The sequence below is a fragment of the Amblyraja radiata genome, chromosome 35 (genome assembly GCF_010909765.2).
Source record: "Amblyraja radiata isolate CabotCenter1 chromosome 35, sAmbRad1.1.pri, whole genome shotgun sequence".
Classification (NCBI taxonomy): domain Eukaryota; kingdom Metazoa; phylum Chordata; class Chondrichthyes; order Rajiformes; family Rajidae; genus Amblyraja; species Amblyraja radiata.
In genome coordinates this window covers 17,762,987-17,783,683 of record NC_045990.1, presented here as the reverse complement: position 1 = coordinate 17,783,683, position 20,697 = coordinate 17,762,987, and the positions used below count along the sequence as shown (strand labels likewise).

The 20,697-nt window shown below is 44.7% G+C and overlaps 1 protein-coding gene across 2 annotated transcripts in view; it reads right to left on the bottom strand.

Annotated features, from left to right (window-relative positions):
- kri1 (KRI1 homolog) overlaps window positions 1-19,574 on the bottom strand; it is a 70,768-nt gene extending 51,194 nt beyond the window's left edge. Inside the window, exons 1-8 of one of the 2 annotated variants that reach the window (XM_033050721.1) lie at window positions 19,425-19,574; window positions 18,141-18,214; window positions 16,978-17,083; window positions 14,539-14,644; window positions 13,031-13,082; window positions 10,509-10,558; window positions 6,494-6,590; window positions 4,666-4,743 (exon numbers count right to left, since the gene is read on the bottom strand). In XM_033050721.1, the coding sequence (XP_032906612.1) occupies window positions 4,666-4,743; window positions 6,494-6,590; window positions 10,509-10,558; window positions 13,031-13,082; window positions 14,539-14,644; window positions 16,978-17,083; window positions 18,141-18,214; window positions 19,425-19,509 (648 nt within the window). In that variant the 5' untranslated portion in view covers window positions 19,510-19,574. Of the gene's footprint in view, window positions 1-4,665; window positions 4,744-6,493; window positions 6,591-10,508; window positions 10,559-13,030; window positions 13,083-14,538; window positions 14,645-16,977; window positions 17,084-18,140; window positions 18,215-19,212; window positions 19,304-19,424 lie in introns of those variants that run through there. The other variant, XM_033050722.1, reaches the window with a different exon arrangement.
- Between the last annotated feature and the right edge of the window lie 1,123 nt (window positions 19,575-20,697).

Genomic DNA, 20,697 nt, shown 5'->3' with positions numbered 1-20,697 from the left:
CAGAAGCATTGTTTTGCATGTTAGCCCACTAAATAAAACCAAAGGGTTTAAATAAGGCTGGAGGTGGTGAAGGAAATTGATGACATGAATCTAAACATGTGGCATTCCAACTGGTAATGCAAAAGGATAACTTTTGCAATCCGACACAATTATCATGCAGAGTAGGATATACTACCAAAGTACAATGCTACTTGGAACAGAGTTTATCTGATCTCCAAGTGGTTCCAGATAATAAAAGAGCAGCACCATTTTCACCCATGTCTTAAAACCATACTAACAAAATGGACATTTCTAAAGCAACAGATGGTGCAGCGGTGGAGTTGCTGCCTCACAGCGCCACAGGCCTGGGTTTCATCCCGACCACGGGTGCTGTCTGTACAGTGTTTGTACCTTCTCCCCCTGACCTACATGGGTTTTCTCACAAATCTTCGGTTTCCTCCCACACTCCAAAGAGGTATCGGTTTGTAGGTTAATTGGATTGGTATAAATGTAAAATTGTCCCTAGTGTGTGTAGGGTAGTGATAATGTGCGGGGGTCGCTGGTGGGTGCCGACTCGGTGGGCCGATAGGCCTGTTTCCGCACTGTAGCACTCAACTAAACTAAACAGCAGTGTTACACCTCAGACCTGGCCATTTTTCAAGACACTCATATTGAGACTAAATATTTTTTCTTTACAATCTAGAAACAGGTCACAAAAGCATTTATGGAACAAGCTGCCAGAGGAAATGGCAAAGGCAGGTGCAATAACAACCTTTAAAATACATTTGGACAGGTACATAGATAGGACAGGTACATGGATAGGACAGGTACATGGATAGGACAGGTACATGGATAGGACAGGTACATGGATAGGACAGGTACATTGATAGGAGAGGATTTGAAGGAATGTGGATCAAAGGTGGACAAGAGTATGGATCAAAGGTTTGACGGGGCATTGTGGTAGGTGTGGACGATATGGGCTGAAGGGCCTGCATCCGTGCTGTATGACTCTGAAGGTCAGTTATGAAACTCATTATTATTATTTTAGATGGCAGTTTTAATGCAGGAAAAAACATCCGAGAAGCTTTACAGAGACATTTCCTGCCTCACAGCGCCACAGACCCAGATTCGATCCTGACTACGGGTGCTGTCTGTACGGAGTTTGTATGTTCTCAGGTGACCTGTGTGGGTTTTCCCTGGGTGCTCAGATTTCCTTCCACACTCCAAAGATGTACAGGTTTGTAGGTTAATTGACTTCAGTATAAATTGTAATTTGGCCCCAGCGAGTGTACGGGAATCGCTGATCGGCACGGACTTGGTGAGCCAGGGGGCCTGTTTCCGTGCTGTATTTCTAAACTAAAGTAGGGGAAAAAATATCACTTCAGTTGGGCACATTCTAGAGACTGGGCACATGGTTCATTTTTAAAATAAGAACTTATTAGTGGACTAAGTGGTTTGTCAGCTGGAATCGTGATAGCACTTGATTTAAGGATTAAGATTTGGCTTGAGGATTGATGAAAATCTCTCTAGATTGACCACACATTTAGCCCTGTTGAGTGAATGGCACTTGCTGACATCAAGATTTCCATTGTGATAAGGCCAGTTCCACAGTTCATTAAAGCACTAGGGAGACAAAAAACCTGATGGCGTTAACGATTAGACAATGGACAAGCTTTGAACACAGGAAATCACAGATCTAATCACTGAAAGTGTTATGATTTATAAATACCTCGAGTAAATCACACATCTGACCCTGAACAGCTGTGAACAAAACACCATCAGTTCCTATACCATTGTTTAACTGTATATTACAGTAACAATTTCTCCTCAGAAGCATCAATTTGCTGACCATTTGTAGCAGAAATGACCAAAAATTCCGTAAGTGGCGGCGCTGCCTTGCAGCTGCGGCTCGCCTGCAGTCCTTGTCTTTTCTGCTTTTTGTTTTCTCTTGTCCCGTTTTTAGTTTATTTCGGTTTATTTAGTTGTGTATGTGTGTGTGTGGGGGGGGGGGGTGGGTGTAACATGTTTTATGACTCTTCCTTCGGGGGGGGTGCGACCTTTCCTGCCGTATCCCCCGTCTCCGTGTCCGTCTGCGCTGAGGCCTATCGCGGAGCTGGCGGCCTCCAACTGCGACCGACCTCGAGGCTCCGGAGGCAGAGCCAGGACTTACCAACGAGGCTGGCCGACTTCGGGGCTATGGTTGCAGGGCGACCCAACTTCCAACCCGACTTTGGAGCCTCAGAGGCTCGGCCGCGGGCCAGTGGACGACATCATCGGGAGCTCGAGTTCTGTTTTCCGGAACTCCCGCAACTACAGCTGCGTCCGCTGGACTGGAGGACGGCAGCTTCGGCAGCTTCGACCGCCCCGGGCCGCGGAGTTTGAACCGGCCCGCTTGCGGAGCACGGATTCAGCCGCGGGACTTACTTACCATCACCCGGCGGGGTCACAACATCGGAGGCTTGGATTGCCTCAGCGCAGAGGGAGAGCAAGGAGGGAAGACACAATGACTTTGGGACTTAAACTGTGTTGAGTGTTTGTTATTTATTCTATGTTATGACTGCAGGCTAAACCATTTCGTTGCACTGAAAAGTGCAATGACAATAAATTGAATCCAATCCAATCAAATCAAATCAAATATTGATCAGGAGAACAGTTCTTTGACAATTAAAACGGACACCTCCAGATTCAGGGACAGTTTCTTGCCAGCTGTTATCAGGCAACTGATCCATCCTATCACCAACTGGAGAGCGGTCCTGAACTACTGTCTACCTCATTAGAGACCCCCGGACTATCTTTAATCGGACTTAACTGGGCCTTATCTTCCACTAAACATTATTCACATTATTCCCTTTTATAATGTATCTGTACACTGTGGATGGCTCGAGTGTGTGGGAAGGAACTGCAGATGCTGGTTTACACCGAAGATAGACACAAAATGCAGGAGTAACTCAGCGGGTCAGGTAGCATCATTGTAATCTTGTATTGTCTTTCCGCTGACTGGTTAAGGCCCTGTCCCACTTTCCCGAGTTACTCACGAATTCCCCCCTTTATTTAAACTCGGAGATGCCCGCCGTGGGTACTCAGGGCTATTTTGTTTTACTCGTGGACATTTTTCAACATGCTGAAAAAACGTCCCGACTTACCTGATGCCCCGAGTACCTACGGCTGGCATTATGAGCCGCTACAAAATATCTACGGACTCCTACGGACTCGCTACGGACATTCTCCGAGTTTGAATCAAGGGGAAAACTCGGGAGAATTTGTGACAGGGCCTTTAGCACACAACAAAAGCTTTTCACTGTACCTCGGTACATGTGACTATAAACTAAACTTGTTCCCTGTACTTTACCAGATGGGATCATTAATTAAACTTGAACTTCAATGTGCCACCCAACCTTGACTCTTACTCAGTGGTGCTCTGCCTTGAACTGCCACATCCTCACATTTTTTGCAGACACAAAGAACTCCAAAAAAAAATCATAAAATACTGGAGTAGCTCAGCGGGTCAGGCAACATCTCTGGAGAACGTGGATAGGAGACGTTTCGGGTCGCGACCCTTATTCAGATTTGTTGTCTGAAGATGGGTCCCGACCCAAAGAGTCGCCTATCCATATTCGCCAGAGATGCGTTACCTATTCTTCTCCTTCAGAAATGCTGCCTGACCGCCTGAGTTACTCAAGCATTTTGTGTCTACCTTCGGTATAAACCAACAGTTCTTTCATACACATGCTGCCTGTCCCGTTGAGTTACTCCAGCGCTTTGTGTAAGCATGCAGGTACAGCAGGCAGTGAAGAAATCGAATGGCATGTTGGCCTTTATAACAAGAGGAGTCGAGTACAGGAGCAAAGAGGTCCTTCTGCAGTTGTACAGAGCCCTAGTGAGACCACACCTGGAGTATTGTGTGCAGTTGTGGTCCCCTCATTTGAGGAAGGACATTATTGCTATTGAGGGAGTGCAGCGTAGGTTTACATGGTAATTTCCCGGGATGGCGGGACTGTCATATGCTGGAGAATGGAGCAGCTGGGCTTGTACACTCTGGAGTTTAGAAGGATGAGAGGGTATCTTATTGAAACATATAAGATTGTTAAGGGTTTGGACACGCTAGAGGCAGGAAACATGTTCCCGATGTTGGGGGAGTCCAGAACCAGGGGCCACAGTTTAAGAATAAGGGGTAAGCCATTTAGAACGGAGATGAGGAAACACTTTTTCTCACAGAGAGTGGTGAGTCTGTGGAATTCTCTGCCTCAGAGGGCGGTGGAGGCCGGTTCTCTGGATGCTTTCAAGAGAGAGCTGTATAGGGCTCTTAAAGATAGCGGTCAGGGGATATGGGGAGAAGGCAGGAACGGGGTACTGATTGGGGATGATCAGCCATGATCACATTGAATGGCGGTGCTGGCTCGAAGGGCCAAATGGCCTACTCCTGCACCTATTGCCTATTGATACCGACCGAATGTGAGCAAGTGGGATTACTGCAGATGGGGAAAAAGGTTGACATGGACATAGTGTGCCAAAGGATCCGTTTCTGTGCTCTACAACTCTACGATTTTGACCCAAGTTTGAGATTATCTAGCATCTGTAAAAAAAAGTAACCTGGATTGTTATTTTACTCAAGTATTATTTCCAAATGCAATACAAATCAGATGTCCATTATACCAAGATAATGGAAAATAAATTGAAAGTACTCACTATATCTTTTAGCTGCTCTTTGTCTTCCAAATCATTTTGTCCTCTCAGCCAACTGATATAAAACTCTTCTTCTTTTTCCTTTGAAAAAGCAACACATGAATAATCATTAATATTGGTTGAGTTTAAATCTGGACTCTGTGTATAGCCTTATCAGTGAAAGGAAATGAATATGTGCAACAGGAAATTAAAGGAGAGCTGGGATACGAGTTGCTTTGGCAGTTCCTAAGCAATACCTGATGTCATCATGGAGCCTAAAGCAATACACTATATATTTTCGTTTATTTTAGAGATATGGTGCGGAAACAGACCCTTCGGCCCACCGAGTCCATACCGACCAGCGATCCCGCACACTAAAGGGCCTGTCCCACTTCGAGTTTGCCCTTGACTCATACTCGCAGCATGGTCGTCACAAGGTCATAGGAGGTCGTAGCAGGCCTGATGCTAGTCGTAGGCACTAGTGGCATAAAGTAGGTTTTTCTAGCCTGATGAAAAATATCCACGAGTAAAAAAGGTTGTGAATTAGGTCGTGAAAGTGGGACAGGCCCTTTACACTATCCTACACACAGTAGGGACAATTTACATTTATACCAAGCCAATTAACCTGGTTTGGTTAATTAGTACGGGTGTCAGGGATTATAGGGAGAAGCCAGGAGAATGGGGTTAGGATTAGGGTTAGAAGCGAGACAGATAGATCAGCCATGATTGAACGGCAGAGTAGACTTGATGGGCTGAATGGCCTAATTCTGCTCCTATCACTTATGACCTTGTAACCTACAAACCTGCACGTCTTTGGAGTGTGGGAGGAAACCGAAGATCTCGGAGAGAATTCTTGCGGTCACGGGGAGAACGTGCAAACTCCGTACAGACAGCACCTGTAGTCAGATTCTAACCTGGACCTCTGGCGCTGTTGGGCAGTAGCTCGATTGCTACGCCACCGTGCCACCTGTATGTTTGCTCCCTTAAGTTTCTACCCTGGCTCTCCATGTTCACTCGAAACAAATGCACACATTTTAAATTGCAAGCTCCCGACTTGCAAGGGAGTTGGGATCTTGCAATCCCAACAAACGAGCCAATGTGCCAAATTCACTGACCCCAAATCCCAGAATAACAGAATATTGACAGTCATGGTATTACATTGTGAAAACATAGACATAGAAAATAGGTGCAGGAGGCCATTCGGCCCCTCGAGCCAGCACCGCCATTCATTGTGATCATGGCAGATCGGCCCCTATCAATAACCCGTGCCTGCCTTCTCCCCATATCCCTCGACTCCACTAGCCCCTAGAGCTCTATCTAACTCTCTCTTAAATCCATCCTGTGGCTTGGCCTCCACTGCCCTTTGTGGCAGAGAATTCCATAAATTCACAACTCTCTGGGTGAAATTTTTTTTTCTCACCTCAGTCTTAAATGACCTCCCCTTTATTCTAAGACTGTGTGGCCCCTGGTTCTGGACTCGCCCAACATTGGGAACATTTTTCCTGCATCTTGCTTGTCCAGTCCTTTTATAATTTTATATGTTTCTAAGGATGTGAAGGATAAGATTTCTCCATTTCTTCATTTTACTGTTTTCCAGTGTTACCAAGTCACCATCAATAGTTCGTATAGGACAGGAGCACAACACAACAAATTCCAAGTAAATTGATATACTGCATCAATTCACATGTCCGTAGGACAATAACAAATATGTAACAGCGCAATAAAGCACTGGGCACATAGTGTTTCAGTCTGTAATAGGTGCAGTGACATGCGCTGAGCCAAGAATAATTATCTTTCCACATAATAAATGCAGCATGGAAACTAAAAGTGGAATAAAAACCACATCAGGCACCTTTTCTTCTTCAGACTTCACCCGCAGTTTCAGAAAACCAGTGCCGTCATCCCCACTCTCTCTGTCCTCTTCGCTGTCGTCAACAAACTTACAGAGGCTGTGGGAAAACGCAACACAACGGTTGATTAGTTTAGAGATACAGCGCGGAAACAGGCCTCCACCAGCGATCCCCGCAAAGTAACACTATCCGACACACACTAGGGATATTTTTTACATTTACCAAGCCAATTAACATACAAACCTGTACGTCTTTGGAGTGTGGGAGGAAAGCTGGGGGCAGACCAAAGCCCGAGTGAGAGTCTCAGAAAAAACCCACGCAGGTCACGGGGAGAACGTACAAACTCCGCGCAGACAGCACCCGTAGTCAGGGTCGAACCCGGGTCTCCGGCGCTGCAAGGCAGCAACTCTACCGCTGCGCCACTGTGAGGGTGTCAGGGGGTCTGGGTGTCAGGGGAGAAGGCAGGAGAATGGGGTTAGGAGGGAGAGATAGACCAGCCGTGATTGAGTGGCGGAGTGGACTTGATGAGCCGAATGGCCGAGTTCTGCTATCACTTATGACATTATGACAATAATCAATAAATATTGCAATGTTCAATTTCCAAGGCAAACGAGTAGCAACTAGACCCAAGGAACTGCAGATGTTGGTTTGCGAAAATAAAGACAAAGTGCTGAAGTATCTGGAGTATGTCCAATATCACTGGAGAACATCAATAGGCACAATTTCAAATCCTTCTTCAAACTGATTGTAGTAGTGGGCTGAAAGCAAGGCGCAGACCAAAGCCAGGCAAGTCATAGGTAAATATACAGGTGAAAGGGGGTTGATGGGCAGATGATTAGACAAAGGCAAGACAATGGGCAGATGATTAGACAAAGGCAAAATGAGGGGGGGGGAATCTCATTGAAACTTGCCGACTAGTGACAGGCTTGGATAGAGTGGATGTGGAGAGGACGTTTGCACTAGTGGGACAGTCTAAGACCAGAGGTCATAGCCTCAGAATTAAGGACATTTCTTTAGGAAGGAGATGAGGAGGGATATCTTTAGTCAGAGGGTGGTGAATCTCTTGTTTTCATACCTTACCTTTCCATATCTCTAAGGTAGTCAAAAAAGCTGGAGAAACTCAGTGGGTGAGGCAGCATCTATGGAGCGAAGGAAATAGGCGACATTTCGGGTCGAGACCCTTCTTTAGACTGATGTTGGGGGGGGGGGGGGCGGGAAAAAGAAAGGAAGAGGCGGAGACAGGCTGTGGGAGAGCTGGGAAGGGGAGGGGAAGGAGGGAGAAAGCAAGGACTACCTGAAATTGGAGAAGTCAATGTTCATACCGCTGAGGTGTAAACTACCCAAGCGAAATATGAGATGCTGCTCCTCCAATTTGCGGTGGGACTCACTCTGGCCCTATCTCTATATCTCCCTCTCCCCTAACTCCAAGTCTGAAGAAGGGTCTCAACCTGAAACGTCACCCCTACCTTCTCTCCACAGATGCTACCTGTCCCGCTGAGTTACTCCAGCATTTTGTGTCCATCTTTATGAAATCATTCTTTGATATCAAACTCCATGCTCCTGGCACTGGTGTTCTTGCACAAAGACACATCATACGAGATGTTAGAGGGTTGGCAGACAGTGCAAAGGGACACCCAGCAGCATTTGTGGTCTGAAGAAGGGTTGTTTGAAGAAACTCTTCCTCAAACAACCCTACTTTGACGTGGCTTTTGACATGATCTAAACGCAAGTTTTTGTCACCACACCTGGAGTATTGTGTGCAGTTTTGGTCACCTAATTTGAGGAAGGACATTCTTGCTATTGAGGGAGTGCAACATAGGTATACAAAGTTAATTCCCGGGATGGTGGGACTGTCATGTGCTGAGAGAATGGAGCGGCTGGGCATGTACACTCTGGAGTTTAGAAGGATGAGAGGGATCTCATTGAAACATATAAGATTGTTAAGGGTTTGGACACGCTAGAGGCAGGAAACATGTTCCCGATGTTGGGGGAGTCCAGACCCAGGGGCCACAGTTTAAAAATAAGGAGTAAGCCATTTAGAATGCAGACGAAGAAACATTTTTTCTCACAGAGAGATGCGAGTCTGTGGAATTCTCTGCCTCAGAGGGCGGTGGAGGTAGGTTCTCTGGATGCTTTCAAGAGAGAGCTAGATAGGGCTCTTAAAAATAGCGTAGTCAGGGGATATGGGGAGAAGGCAGGAACGGGGTACTGATTGGGGATGATCAGCCATGATCACATTGAATGGCGGTGCTGGCTCGAAGGGCCGAATGGCTTACTCCTGCACCTATTGTCTATTGATCTTCCCTGCAGCTTTGTAAATGTTTAGAAACTCTCTGAAAATTCAGTTTGAAGAAGGGTCTCACTCCGAAACATCAACCATTCGTTCTCTCCAGAAATGCTGCCTGTCCCGCTGGGTTGCTCCAGCTTGTTGTGTCTATTTGGCGGCATGAAATCTATCCAAACTACTATGCTTGGTCATGACACTCTGTGCAAGTCAAGGTTCCCCTCTGTATTTGATCATTGCAACCAAAACCAGCTCAAGAAAACCAAAAGGGGTTTTATTTGTTTAAAATAAGCATTGATTTGAAAGCTGGCAATACATTTGTCTAGCTTGTAGAATTTGATACTGCACACTTCAATGCTTATTTAGAAATAACCCCCCCAAAAAAATCATTGGTAACACATTGAGGAGAGAAACAGTGCATCTCAGACAAAAGTGCAAAGCTCAGCAGTTGGCTGCCTCAAATCACTTCAGGCTGCATGTTCCAGCCAGGCAAATGGGCAGCATCACCAGTACAGTAAAGAAGGGTCGTCCATGGCTTCCTATAGTGACCCAGAGCTCACTCTGGTCATTTCTGTCAGTTATAGGAGACTGCCAAACGTAACCCCACAATCTTTAACAAAAGGAGTAGGTGAAAAGGGCCTGGAATTATGGAACGGTTGGTTAATGGTATTGGTTTATAATGCGAATAGAAGTTAGACAGGCCCAGTCAATGCAGATTACTAAAAATGTTCCGTTCAGTGATAGAGCAAGGAAACAGGCCCTTCAGCCCACTTAGTCCTTGTGGCCCATTCACCCATTCACACTAGTGCTATGTTTTCCCACTATCTCATCCACACCCCGACATGCCGAGTGCAATTTACAGAGCCCAATTATCCAAGAAACCAGCACGTTTTTGGGATGCGGGAGGAAACGGGAGCATCCGGATGAAACCCACGCGCTCAGAGGGAGAAGGTGCAAACTCTGCACAACAGCACCCGAGCTCAGGATCAAACCTGGGTTTCTGGCGCTGTGAGGCAGCAGCTCTACCAATGGCTCGTCTTGACTAAATGAATAGAATATATTGAAGACAAAGAAAATGGTATGGATTCAATTCAAAGTAGTAGAACCTGAAATAAAAGAAAGATATCTCGGATGTCCTTTTGTGGAAGGCCACATCTGGAGAACAGGAGGGAGGGGGAGGGGGAGGGGGAGGGGGAGGGAGAGAGGGAGAGAGGGAGAGAGGGAGAGAGGGAGAGAGGGAGAGAGGGAGAGAGGGAGAGAGGGAGTGAGGGGGAGAGTGGGAGAGGGAGAGAGAGAGGGAGGGGGGGGGAGAGGGGGGGGGGGGGAGGGGGGGGGGGAGGGAGGGGGAGAGGGGGAGAGGGGGAAAGGGGGAGCGAGGGGGAGGGAGAGAGGGTGAGATGGAGAGAGGGAGAGAGCGGGGAGAGAGGAAGGGAGAGGGGGAGAGGGGGAGAGGGGGAGAGGGGGAGAGGGAGACCTTACAAGAGACAGGGTGGGTAGAGGTGTAGTCTAGGTACATATGGGAAGCAGTGGGTTTGTAATGATTTGATTCAATTCATGTGGAATTGTAAACATATACAATAAGGACAGACAATGATCTGCAACCAGCATGTGGAATTAAATTTGGCTAGATGGAAGAAAGTGGATTGGGAGCAGAAATTAGATGAACTAACTAGGGAAAAAAAAATCAGTGCATTCAAGTGATTATTCCAGGCACGAGTCTCTCACATTCTTACCTTTCTTTCAGTTGTTTTTGTTCTTCTATGTAACTGGGAGATGCTGCTCTCTGAAACCAAATTCCCATTAATGTGTCAGCATCATAAAAGCACAGTAACAAACCTACTTCCAAACCAACGCTTCTTGAAGAAAGGCATTTGATAAGTATCTGAGCTCCATACAATGCTAAAACCTTATCTTTTAGTTTAGTTTACAGATACTGCGCGGCAACAGGCCCTTCGGCCCACCGAGCCCGCACTGACCAGCGATCCCCACACACCAACACTATCCTACACACACCAGGGACAAATTTAGTTAAACCAAGCCAATTAACCTACAAACCTGTACGTCTTTGGAGTGTGGGAGGAAATCAAAGATTTCCGAGAAAACCCACGCGGTCACGGGGAGAACGTACAAACTCTGTAGAGACAGTATCCTGGGTCTCCAGCGCTGCAAGGCGCCGTAAAGTAGTAACTCTACCGCTGCGCCACCGTGCCGCACGAAAAATGTTATTGAGATGATCACTAAAACCACTCCGTTTGTTTAAGAGGGAAATGCAGATGCTGGAAAATCAAATGTAGACAAAAATGCTGGAGAAACTCAGCGGGTGAGGCAGCATCTATGGAGTGAAGGAATAGGTGACGTTTCGGGTCGAGACCCTTCTTCGGACTGATGTGTGGGTGGGGGGGGGGGGGGGCGGGAAGAAGAAAGGAAGGCGGAGACAGTGGGCTGAGGGAGAGCTGAGAAGGGGAGGAGAAAGTAGGGACTACCTGAAATTAGAAAAATCAATGTTCATACCGCTGGGGTGTAAACTGCCCAAACGAAATATGAGGTGCTGCTCCTCCAATCTGGCCACGGAGGAGGCTTTTTAATGGGAAGCCTTTAGGTTCTGGCAATGCTAAGTCGTTTTGAAAGACTCAGGTGCACAGTAAAGGGCCTGTCCCACTATAAGAGTATACCCAAGAACTCTCCCGAGTTTAAAAAAAAAATCAAACTCATGGTAAGTATGTGGAATGTACATAGTGGGCACGTTGGAGCTCGGGACATCTCTTAGCAGCTCGTAACACTAACGGCAGGTACTCGGGAAACGCGGTAAGCTCGTGAAGTTTTTTCAATAGTGTGAAAAATGTCCACGAGAGCCCCGAGTACCTACAAACGGCTATTACTGTAATTCTCCGAGTTCGAATCAGGGGAAACTCGGGAGAACTCTTGAATTACCTCGTACAGTGGGACAGGCCCTTAAGTAAGTTAGAGTATGCACAAGATTAAGTTGCAACATCCGCTGTTTAGGTGCAGATAAGGAGAGCTTCAACGGTAGTAGTCACAAAGGATGCTGAAGGTCATTCAAGTGTATCCATTAAACATTTTGTAACATTAATGACAGTTTATCAATGTAAACTACTGTCAAGCATCTACCTTTGGAAATACTATATAACCAAAAAAAATAGAAGGGTAAAGAATAGCAATTGTCTTCTCTCCCCTTCAATGCAAAGGGATCAGCTGTCTTATCTCATGAAATACAAATGGATTGGCGTGTAGATAAAGGAAGCAATTAGAATGACTAATGGAACATTCAAGATTCAAGATTGTTTATTGTCATGTGTCCCAGATAGGACAATGAAATTCTTGCTTTGCTTCAGCACAACAGAATTATAGAAGGCATGAATACAGAACAGATCAGTGTGTCCATATACTATTGTATAAATACTGTATATACACACATTAATAAATAAAACAGATAAAGTGCAAATAACAGATAATGGGCTATTAATGTTCAGAGTTTTGTTTGAGTTGAGTTCAATAGCCTGATGGCTGTGGGGAAGTAGCTGTTTCTGAACCTGGTTGTTGCAGTCTTCAGGCTCCTGTACCTTCTACCTGAAGGTAGCGGGGAGATGAGTGTGTGGCCAGGATGGTATGGGTCCTTGATGATGCTGCCAGGCTTTTTGAGGCAGTGACTGTGATAGATCCCCTCGATGGTAGGGAGGTCAGAGCCGATGATGGACTGGGCAGTGTTTACTACTTTTTGTAGTTTCTTTGGCCTTTATAGAAACGGGTATGGAGCGTAAAAGTGGCACTTTTACTGGACACCTGGACTACTGCATATAGCTTTGGTCCTCATGTTTACAGAAGGATATACTTGCATTGCGGAAAATTGACTGGTTGAATTTTTAGATGGAGCGAGCTTGAGCTTTGGACCTTTGGACCTTTGCTCACTGGAAGTCGGCCCTCCAAGGCCACGCCGACCAGCGATTCCCATACACTAGCACTATCCTACACATTAGAGACAGTTCACAATTGCACCAAAGCCAGTTAACTTACAAACCTACATGTCTTTAGAGTGTGGGAGGAAATGGAACACCCAGAGAAAACCCATGCGGTCACAGGGAGAATGTACGAACTCCATACAGACAGCACCCGTAGCAAGGCAGCTGTAAGGCAGCAACTCTACTGCTGTGTCACTGTGTCGCCCAATGCAGGAATCTAACATGTAACTCATGCTCCAATAACTCAGCAATAGACAGTCATAGAAAGTAAATCCTACCTCTATTTTAGCTCTTGTTTCTTCGTCATCACTGTCATCATCCTCATATTTTCTTTGTAATGAAGGAAACAATATTTAGGAAAATATATATAAATCGGCCATCACATTACTCCAATTATCAAAATCTTATACAATGTAATGATCAAAAATGAACATGTTTGACTCAATATGAATTCGTTTTTTAAGTAATCGTTAAATGTTTAATTGCACTCTCACCTTCATCCCAAAGTGTGGACAATAATGGACAGTAATAAAAAGCTAAAATATGTCCAAAAAGGGCACAATTTGTTTACTGACATATAAACAAAGAGATGGTGGCATGAAGTGACTGAAGGTGGTGAATCTGTGGAATTCATTACCACAGAGGCTGTGGAGGCCAAGTTATTAGATATTACAGAAGAGATAGATAGATTCTTGATTAGTACGGGTGTCAGGGGTTAGATTCAGATTCAACTTTAATTGTCATTGTCAGTGTACAGTAGAGAGACAACGAAATGCAGTTAGCATCTCCCTGGAAGAGCGACATAGAATATGGTTTCAATAAATAAATCTATTTACATGCATACAGTCATAGTGTTTTTCCTGTGGGAGGAGGGGGGGGGGGGGGTGATTGGCAATCACCGAGGTACATTGTTGAGTGGTGTGACAGCCGCAGGGAAGAAGCTGTTCCTGGACCTGCTGGTCCGGCAACGGAGAGACCTGTCGCGCCTCCCGGATGGTAGGAGGGTAAACAGTCCTTGGCGATGCTGAGCGCCCTTCGCAGACAACGCTTGCTTTGGTCAGACTCAATGGAGGGGAGCGAGGAACCGGTGATGCGTTGGGCAATTTTCACCACCCTCTGCAGTGCTTTCCGGTCGGAGACAGAGCAGTTGCCATACCATACTGTGATACAGTTGGTAAGGATGCTCTCGATGGTGCAGCGGTAGAAGTTCACCAGAATCTGAGGAGACAGATGGAGGTTATGGGGAGAAGGCAGGAGAATGGGGTTAGGAGGGAGAGATAGATCAGCCATGATTGAATGGCGGAGTAAACTTGATGGGCCGAATGGCCTAATTCTGCTCCTACCACGTATGAACACTAACAAAATCTTGGAATCTGCGGCTTTGAATATTGTCAACATTTTAAGACCATTAATTGTTGAGAACAACATGGATGTCTCCAGCATCCAGAAGTGACTTCAAGCATTAGAAGGCAGGTAAAATGCAGTCAAAGCTGCCACAGCCAGACATAAAAACAGCTTTTTTCCACGTAGTAGCTCTACTCAATAACTAAAAATCTGTAGCCTCGTTTTTCTCTGGTATTTTATTTAATGCATCAATAATGTTTTATTATTAATGTTTAATGTATCATTCCTAACTGTCACTATGTCATGTTGTCACTTGTGGGCGGAGCACCAAGGCAAATTCCTTGTATGTGAATACTTGGCCAATAAACTTATATTTTGAATGAATATCTTGCAACTGAAAGATTCTCATTTCCATATTGGGGAATGTTACTGCATGACTTACCCCTCTTTCTCAAGAATGACCTTCCGTTCATAATCCTTTAGGTACATTGGCTTTTCCTTTTTCTTTTTGTTTCCTGGTTTCCCCTTGCTGCCTTCATTTCCAACATCTATAAAAAGATAGTTTGAGATGTTACCATCAGATCCCTTCTTGGTAGCGCAACTTTCTTTCCACTTTCCAGCTCTAGATAATACAAATGGGGAAAAAAGCCAACAAGGGTTGGCACAGTGGTAGAGCTACAGCCTTAGACCGTCAGAGACCCGAGTTGGACCCTGACCACAGGTGCTAGCCCATACGGAGTTTGTACGTTCTCCACAAGACCTGTGTGGGTTTGATGCGGGTGCTCAGGTTTGCTCCCGCACTCCAAAGACACAAGGTTAGTAGGTTCATTCGCTTGGTAAAATTGTAATTTGTCCCAAGTGTATATAGGATAATATTAGTGTTCGGGGATCACTGGTTGGCGCAGACTCGGTGGGCCAAAGGGCATGTTTTCACGCTGTATCTCTAAACTAAACTAAGCTAAACGTGATGCTGGGTTGGGTAAGGTGGGCGGGGGGGACGAGGGGCAAGGTATATCTTCACCTTTCTTTTTCTTTCTTCTTATTTCTATATCTTTCTGCCACGCTACCTCTGTAGTTCAGGGGACTTTCTTTTGTTCTTTTTTAATCTATCTTTTCACCTTGTATTCTTTTTTCTTTCTTGTTTTCTTTTTCTTTTCTTTTTTCATTTTGATAGTTTAGGTTATAAGGATAAAAATGAAGCTGTACAATAATTGTATCATTTTAGATGCTGAATATTTTATCTCTGTACAATTGCTTCTAATTTAAAAATAAATAAAAATAAATAAAAATAAATTAAGCTGGAAACAGGACGAAAACTGGTTGAAATTTCAGGCCTCTCTATCTACAGTTAAAAGAGAACATGCAAATAATGTTGTGCAGAAAACAAAGGATTTGGTATCACTTACAGCTTTCCACACATCCTCTTTCAGATTTAGATTCATTTGAGGAACTTGTTGATAAATACATTCCAGTGAACAGCCCAATATATTAAGATACCTGTTAACCAACAATACGTCAATTTGGATCGCACCTGTGGACGCAGCTGAAGTGTGACAGCAATTACTCAGTTAGATGTTTAAATTAATTAATTCCCATGACTTAGACAAAAGAAACATCAAATTATGTCAACAGCAACGGTCTCTCAGAAATCTGACAGCTATGGGTGCAAGCCTTCCAAGTATGTTATTCTCCAGGGTTACATCTGAGGGACTATGCGCTGTCCGCGGGCGCCCTGGAGGATTTCCGGGACCGCTGGGCATGGCAGGGGGTTGGAATGCGTCCTTAAGAAGGATGGTGTTATAGTTATATAATAGTATATTTAGTACTGAAGAATATTTGTTTGATTTGTATTATAGTGGTGGGTTTTGCTTCGATTTATTTTGTACTGTACATATTATTGTAAATAATTGAATCAATTATTTTTTGTTTCATAAAAAAAGTATGATATTCAGAGGTCAGACGGTCAATAGACGATAGGTGTAGTAGGCCATTCGGCCCTTTGAGCCAGCACCGCCATTCAATGTGATCATGGCTGATCATCCCCAATCAGACCGGCAGAGGGTACCAGAGGTCGGACAGACCGGCAGAGGGTGCTGGACATCGGACCCGCAGCTGAGAGAACAAAGGGAGACCCGGCGTGAGGGTCTGCCGAGAATGAAGCGGGAATAAATGGAATACTTTGTAACTTTGTCGGTGCCCTGTATGTGCCGATTGCTTATATACCTTGTGTAAGTAAAACTAAGAATGGCACTGTGACATGTCACATGTGATAATAAAGTCTCCTTCATTCATTCAGGCTACCACTGCACTGCAGTACTAGGGAAGGGCTAGAACTAGAACTTTCAGATGAGATGTCAAACAAGGTTCCTCAAAAGACTCATAACATGTAGGGGAACTAATGATAGAAATGTAGAAAGAAAAAATAGATTACATGGAAAATTAGTACGGAAATGGCATTGTTCTGTGAACCGGCACAAACTCGATGGGCTGAAATGGTCTTCTTTTATATCGTAAGGAAAAATTGTCAGGAAGGGATATGGATATGGGGTTGAAAAGGAGATTGGTGCACTCGTGGACTGTGAGCCAATGTTAATTAGCTGAAGAAGGGTTTCGGTCCGAAACTTTGCCCATTTTCTTCGCTCATGCTGCCTCACCTGCTGAGTTTCTCCAGCATTTTTGTCTTCCGTTAATTAGCAACCACAGGATTTGATGGTATGTTAAGGAACTGCAAATAGATCACTTGAAAATCGTGCAATAATGGGTACACAACCCATTTACTAATACTTGCCTGAAGAGGAAAAACATCACAACACTTGGGCATTCAAAGTAACACAATGACCATATAAGTACTATGTGCCACCCAAACCTCAGATACACTTACCATCTGATGTGTAAAACTGCACATCTTTTTGGTAGATTTTGGGATCCTTCTTCTTCAACAAGGAAAGAGTCTTGTAGAAGTCAATGTCCAATGTGGGGTCAGTTTCCTTTGAAGGAGAGGAGGGCAAGTGTCATTGACTTCAGGAAAAAGATCAGCCACAAATATGTACAAGCTAAACTAGATGCCAAGAACCATCTCAGCTTTAAAACAAAAACGTATCATGTTTACAAATAAACAGGACAAGATGTTAAAAGTCCAAAGTGCCAAATATCAACTTACTCCCGATGGTGATGGGAGCCTTCTGCACTCACCTATGCTCCTCCGATGTTGAGAAAGGCTAGGCAGACACGTCATGGGGTTATCAAGTGAGCACCTACTTTCATCGACGTTTCGCTGATTGAACCCACAACGTCTCCAGTAGGCTCAGCGGTGCATTCTGGCGTCCCAAAACCACCCCCCTCTGCATTTTATTAGATTGAGATTAAAATGTTATCTTTCTGAGAATTATGTTTGCAATGTGTCAGTATTATTTTGCAGGGGGATGGTAGATGACATAACATTCATCCATAGTTAAGAAGCCATTCTTAGCTCACGTATCCAAAGCCAATCTTAGCTCATGTAGCTACCTGTAGTTATGAACAATTATATCCACGAAATGATCCTGTGGAATGAACTGAATTGAACTCTAGTTCTCTACTCAGGCTGGCCCAACGCAGGCATGAAGTACAGTATAGTGGTTATAGATTTAGTGATACGCACAGACAACTTGACCAGATACAACAGCAATGTTTAAGAGGCATTTAGACACGCGTGAGAGTCCACACTTCAGTCATGGTATGCTTTAGGTTTAGGTTCATTATTGTACTGAAGTACAGTCAAAGCTTTGTTTTTTAAACCATCCAAACAGACCAGATAATACAGGTAAAAACCAATCAAGTCAAATTCAAGCACAATAGGTAGAGCAATGGGGAAGATACGAGTGCAGAACATAGTTCTCAGCATTGTAGCACACCAGTTCCAGAGACAAAGTTCAATGTCCGCTTTGGGTTAGAGGCGGCTTGGACGGTACCCAGCTTAGGGAAGCCTGAAAACAGAGGGGAAGAAACTGTTGTTGGTTATTAAGGGTGTTAAATGTTACAAGCGAGAAGGCAGGAGAATCTTACCAATTCACTCTCATCTGATTCAGAGCTTGAAGAACTGTCTTCTTCCCCAGCCCCATCACCATAACGATCCTTTACTGTGAAACAAAAAGAAAAAAAATATATGCATATACAGATTGCAAATAAATATACTTTACATACACTAAATCAATATTTTACATATAGATTCCTCATTTCTGCCAGGCAGGCACCATTAATCAAGAGTGTTTAATTATCATATGTCTCGAGAAGGAACATGCTCGAGAAGGGCCTGTCCCACTTTCACGACCTAATTCACGACCTCTGCTTGATTCATGCACGCAGCATGGTCGTCACGAGGTCGTAGGAGGTCATAGGCAGGTTGTAGCAGGCCGTGATGCTAGTCGTATGTACTCGTGGCATCAAGTAGATCGGGATGTTTTTTCTAGCCTCATGAAAAATGTCCACGTTAAAAAGGTCGTGAATTAGGTCGTGAAAGTGGGACAGGCCCTTTACGTGCGTCTTGCAATAGAAGCAGCACAACAGGTTTGTAAACAATTGTTTATAATTGAGGTGAGGGAAGGAACTACAGATGTGTTCAAGAAGGAACTGCAGATTCTGGAAGATCGAAGGTACACAAAATTGCTGGAGAAACTCAGCGGGTGCAGCAGCATCTATGGAGCGATGGAAATAGGCAACGTTTCAGTCTGAAGAAGGGTTTCGGCCCGAAACGTCGCCTATTTCCTTCGCTCCATAGATGCTGCTGCACCCGCTGAGTTTCTCCAGCAATTTTGTGTACCTAAGGAACTGCAGATGCTGGTTTACACCAAAGATAGACACAAAATAATGGAGTAACTCAGCAGGTCAGGCAGCATCTCTGGAGAGAAGGAATGGGTAACGTTTTGGATCAAGACCATTTTTCAGACTCTTCGCCCCAGGCTGAAAGTGGATCTCGATCTGAAACATCACCTATTCCTTTTCACAGAGATGCTGCCTGACCCGCTGAGTTACTCCAGCTTTGTGTCTATCTTGTTTAGAATTGCTGATTATTATTATAATTAACAATTATTTCTAACTGTTTAATTACATCATTATTGGTGCTATATACAAACTTTACCTGCATATGTTTTATTTGTGCTTAGTGTGCTGCAAGGTTTTAAAGTGACACTGGGGATTTTCAGCGTTAGGTGCATTAAGGGGCTATTGAGCTACAGGCTGGCTGAGGCCTCGGCCAGCAGGCTTCCTACTACCACAGCAGCAACATCTCCGGCTCGGAGACTTCATGCCCACCCTCCCGCCAGCCCCTCCACCGCCGCCGCCACTACTCACGCCGCTGCAGCTCCTCCTTCTGCCGGTAGCGCTCGTAACGGCCGGCGAAGCGCTGGTTGATCGTGAGCTGAGGGCCCGACTCCATGCCGTTGCCATGCACACCGCCCGCCCGCCTGAGGCCTGAGGCCTACTCAAAGCCAATGGCTGCCGCGACCGGCGTTTAAAGGGACAGTCCCGCCACCAGGTTGAGCAGAGATGGGCAAGAGAGTTTTATTGTTATGTGTCCCACATAGGAAGGATAATGACATTCTTGCTTGCTGCAGCACAACAGAATATGTAAACATAATAAGAATTTAAACATAATAATAATTTTTACAAAATGTTAAATGGTCAGCTAGACATAGATTACAAGACCTACACCAAACCCAAACCAATTAGGAGCAGACGAGGGCATTCGATCCAATTTGTGATCCCAGCTACAAAGACAGATGTGTACAGCAATTCGTTCTTCCCACGCACAATTAAAGCATGGAATAATCTCCACCCAACTATAGTTACCCAACCAGATGCAACTAAATTTAAAGTAGCTCTTTCTTCCCAATAACCCTTTCTGGCTTAATCCCTCCCTTCACCACCTCCAGTTTAAATTCCATTTGGAATATTTTGGAGGACCAAGAAACCAAGAACCAAGCAAAGCAAGAATTTCATTGTCCTATCTGGGACACATGACAATAAACTCTCTTGAATCTTGAACAGGAGATAAAAGTTCAGTGTGCCTTAATATACCATAGACCATATCACTCTGGATGAGAAAATTGCGACCCAGACCCCTAAAATGCTCAATTTGTAGCTGAATTAGAACTGGACAAAAAAGATGCTCAATTTGTAGCTGAAATACAACTTCTGGACAATAACATACTCAATTTGTAGTTGAAATACTACTTCTGGATAAAACAAATGCCCAATTTGTCTCTGATATACAACTTCTGGACCTAAAATGCTTGGGGAAAAGAACCTTAAAATAACTTTGAGTGGGCTTGCAACAGAAACTCAACATTATTTTTAATCATAGTCATACTTTATTAGCCAAGTATGTTTTGCAACATACGAGGAATTTGATTTGCCATACAGTCATACCTATAAAAAGCAACAGAACACACAAAATACATTTTAACATAAACATCCACCACAGTGACTCCTCCACATTCCTCACTGTGATGGAAGCCGAAAAAAAGTTCAATCTCTTCCCTTCTTTGTTCTCCCGCGGTCGGGGGCCTCTAACCTTCCGTTGACGGGATGATCTTACTCCTGTAGCCAGCGGTTGGCCTCCTCG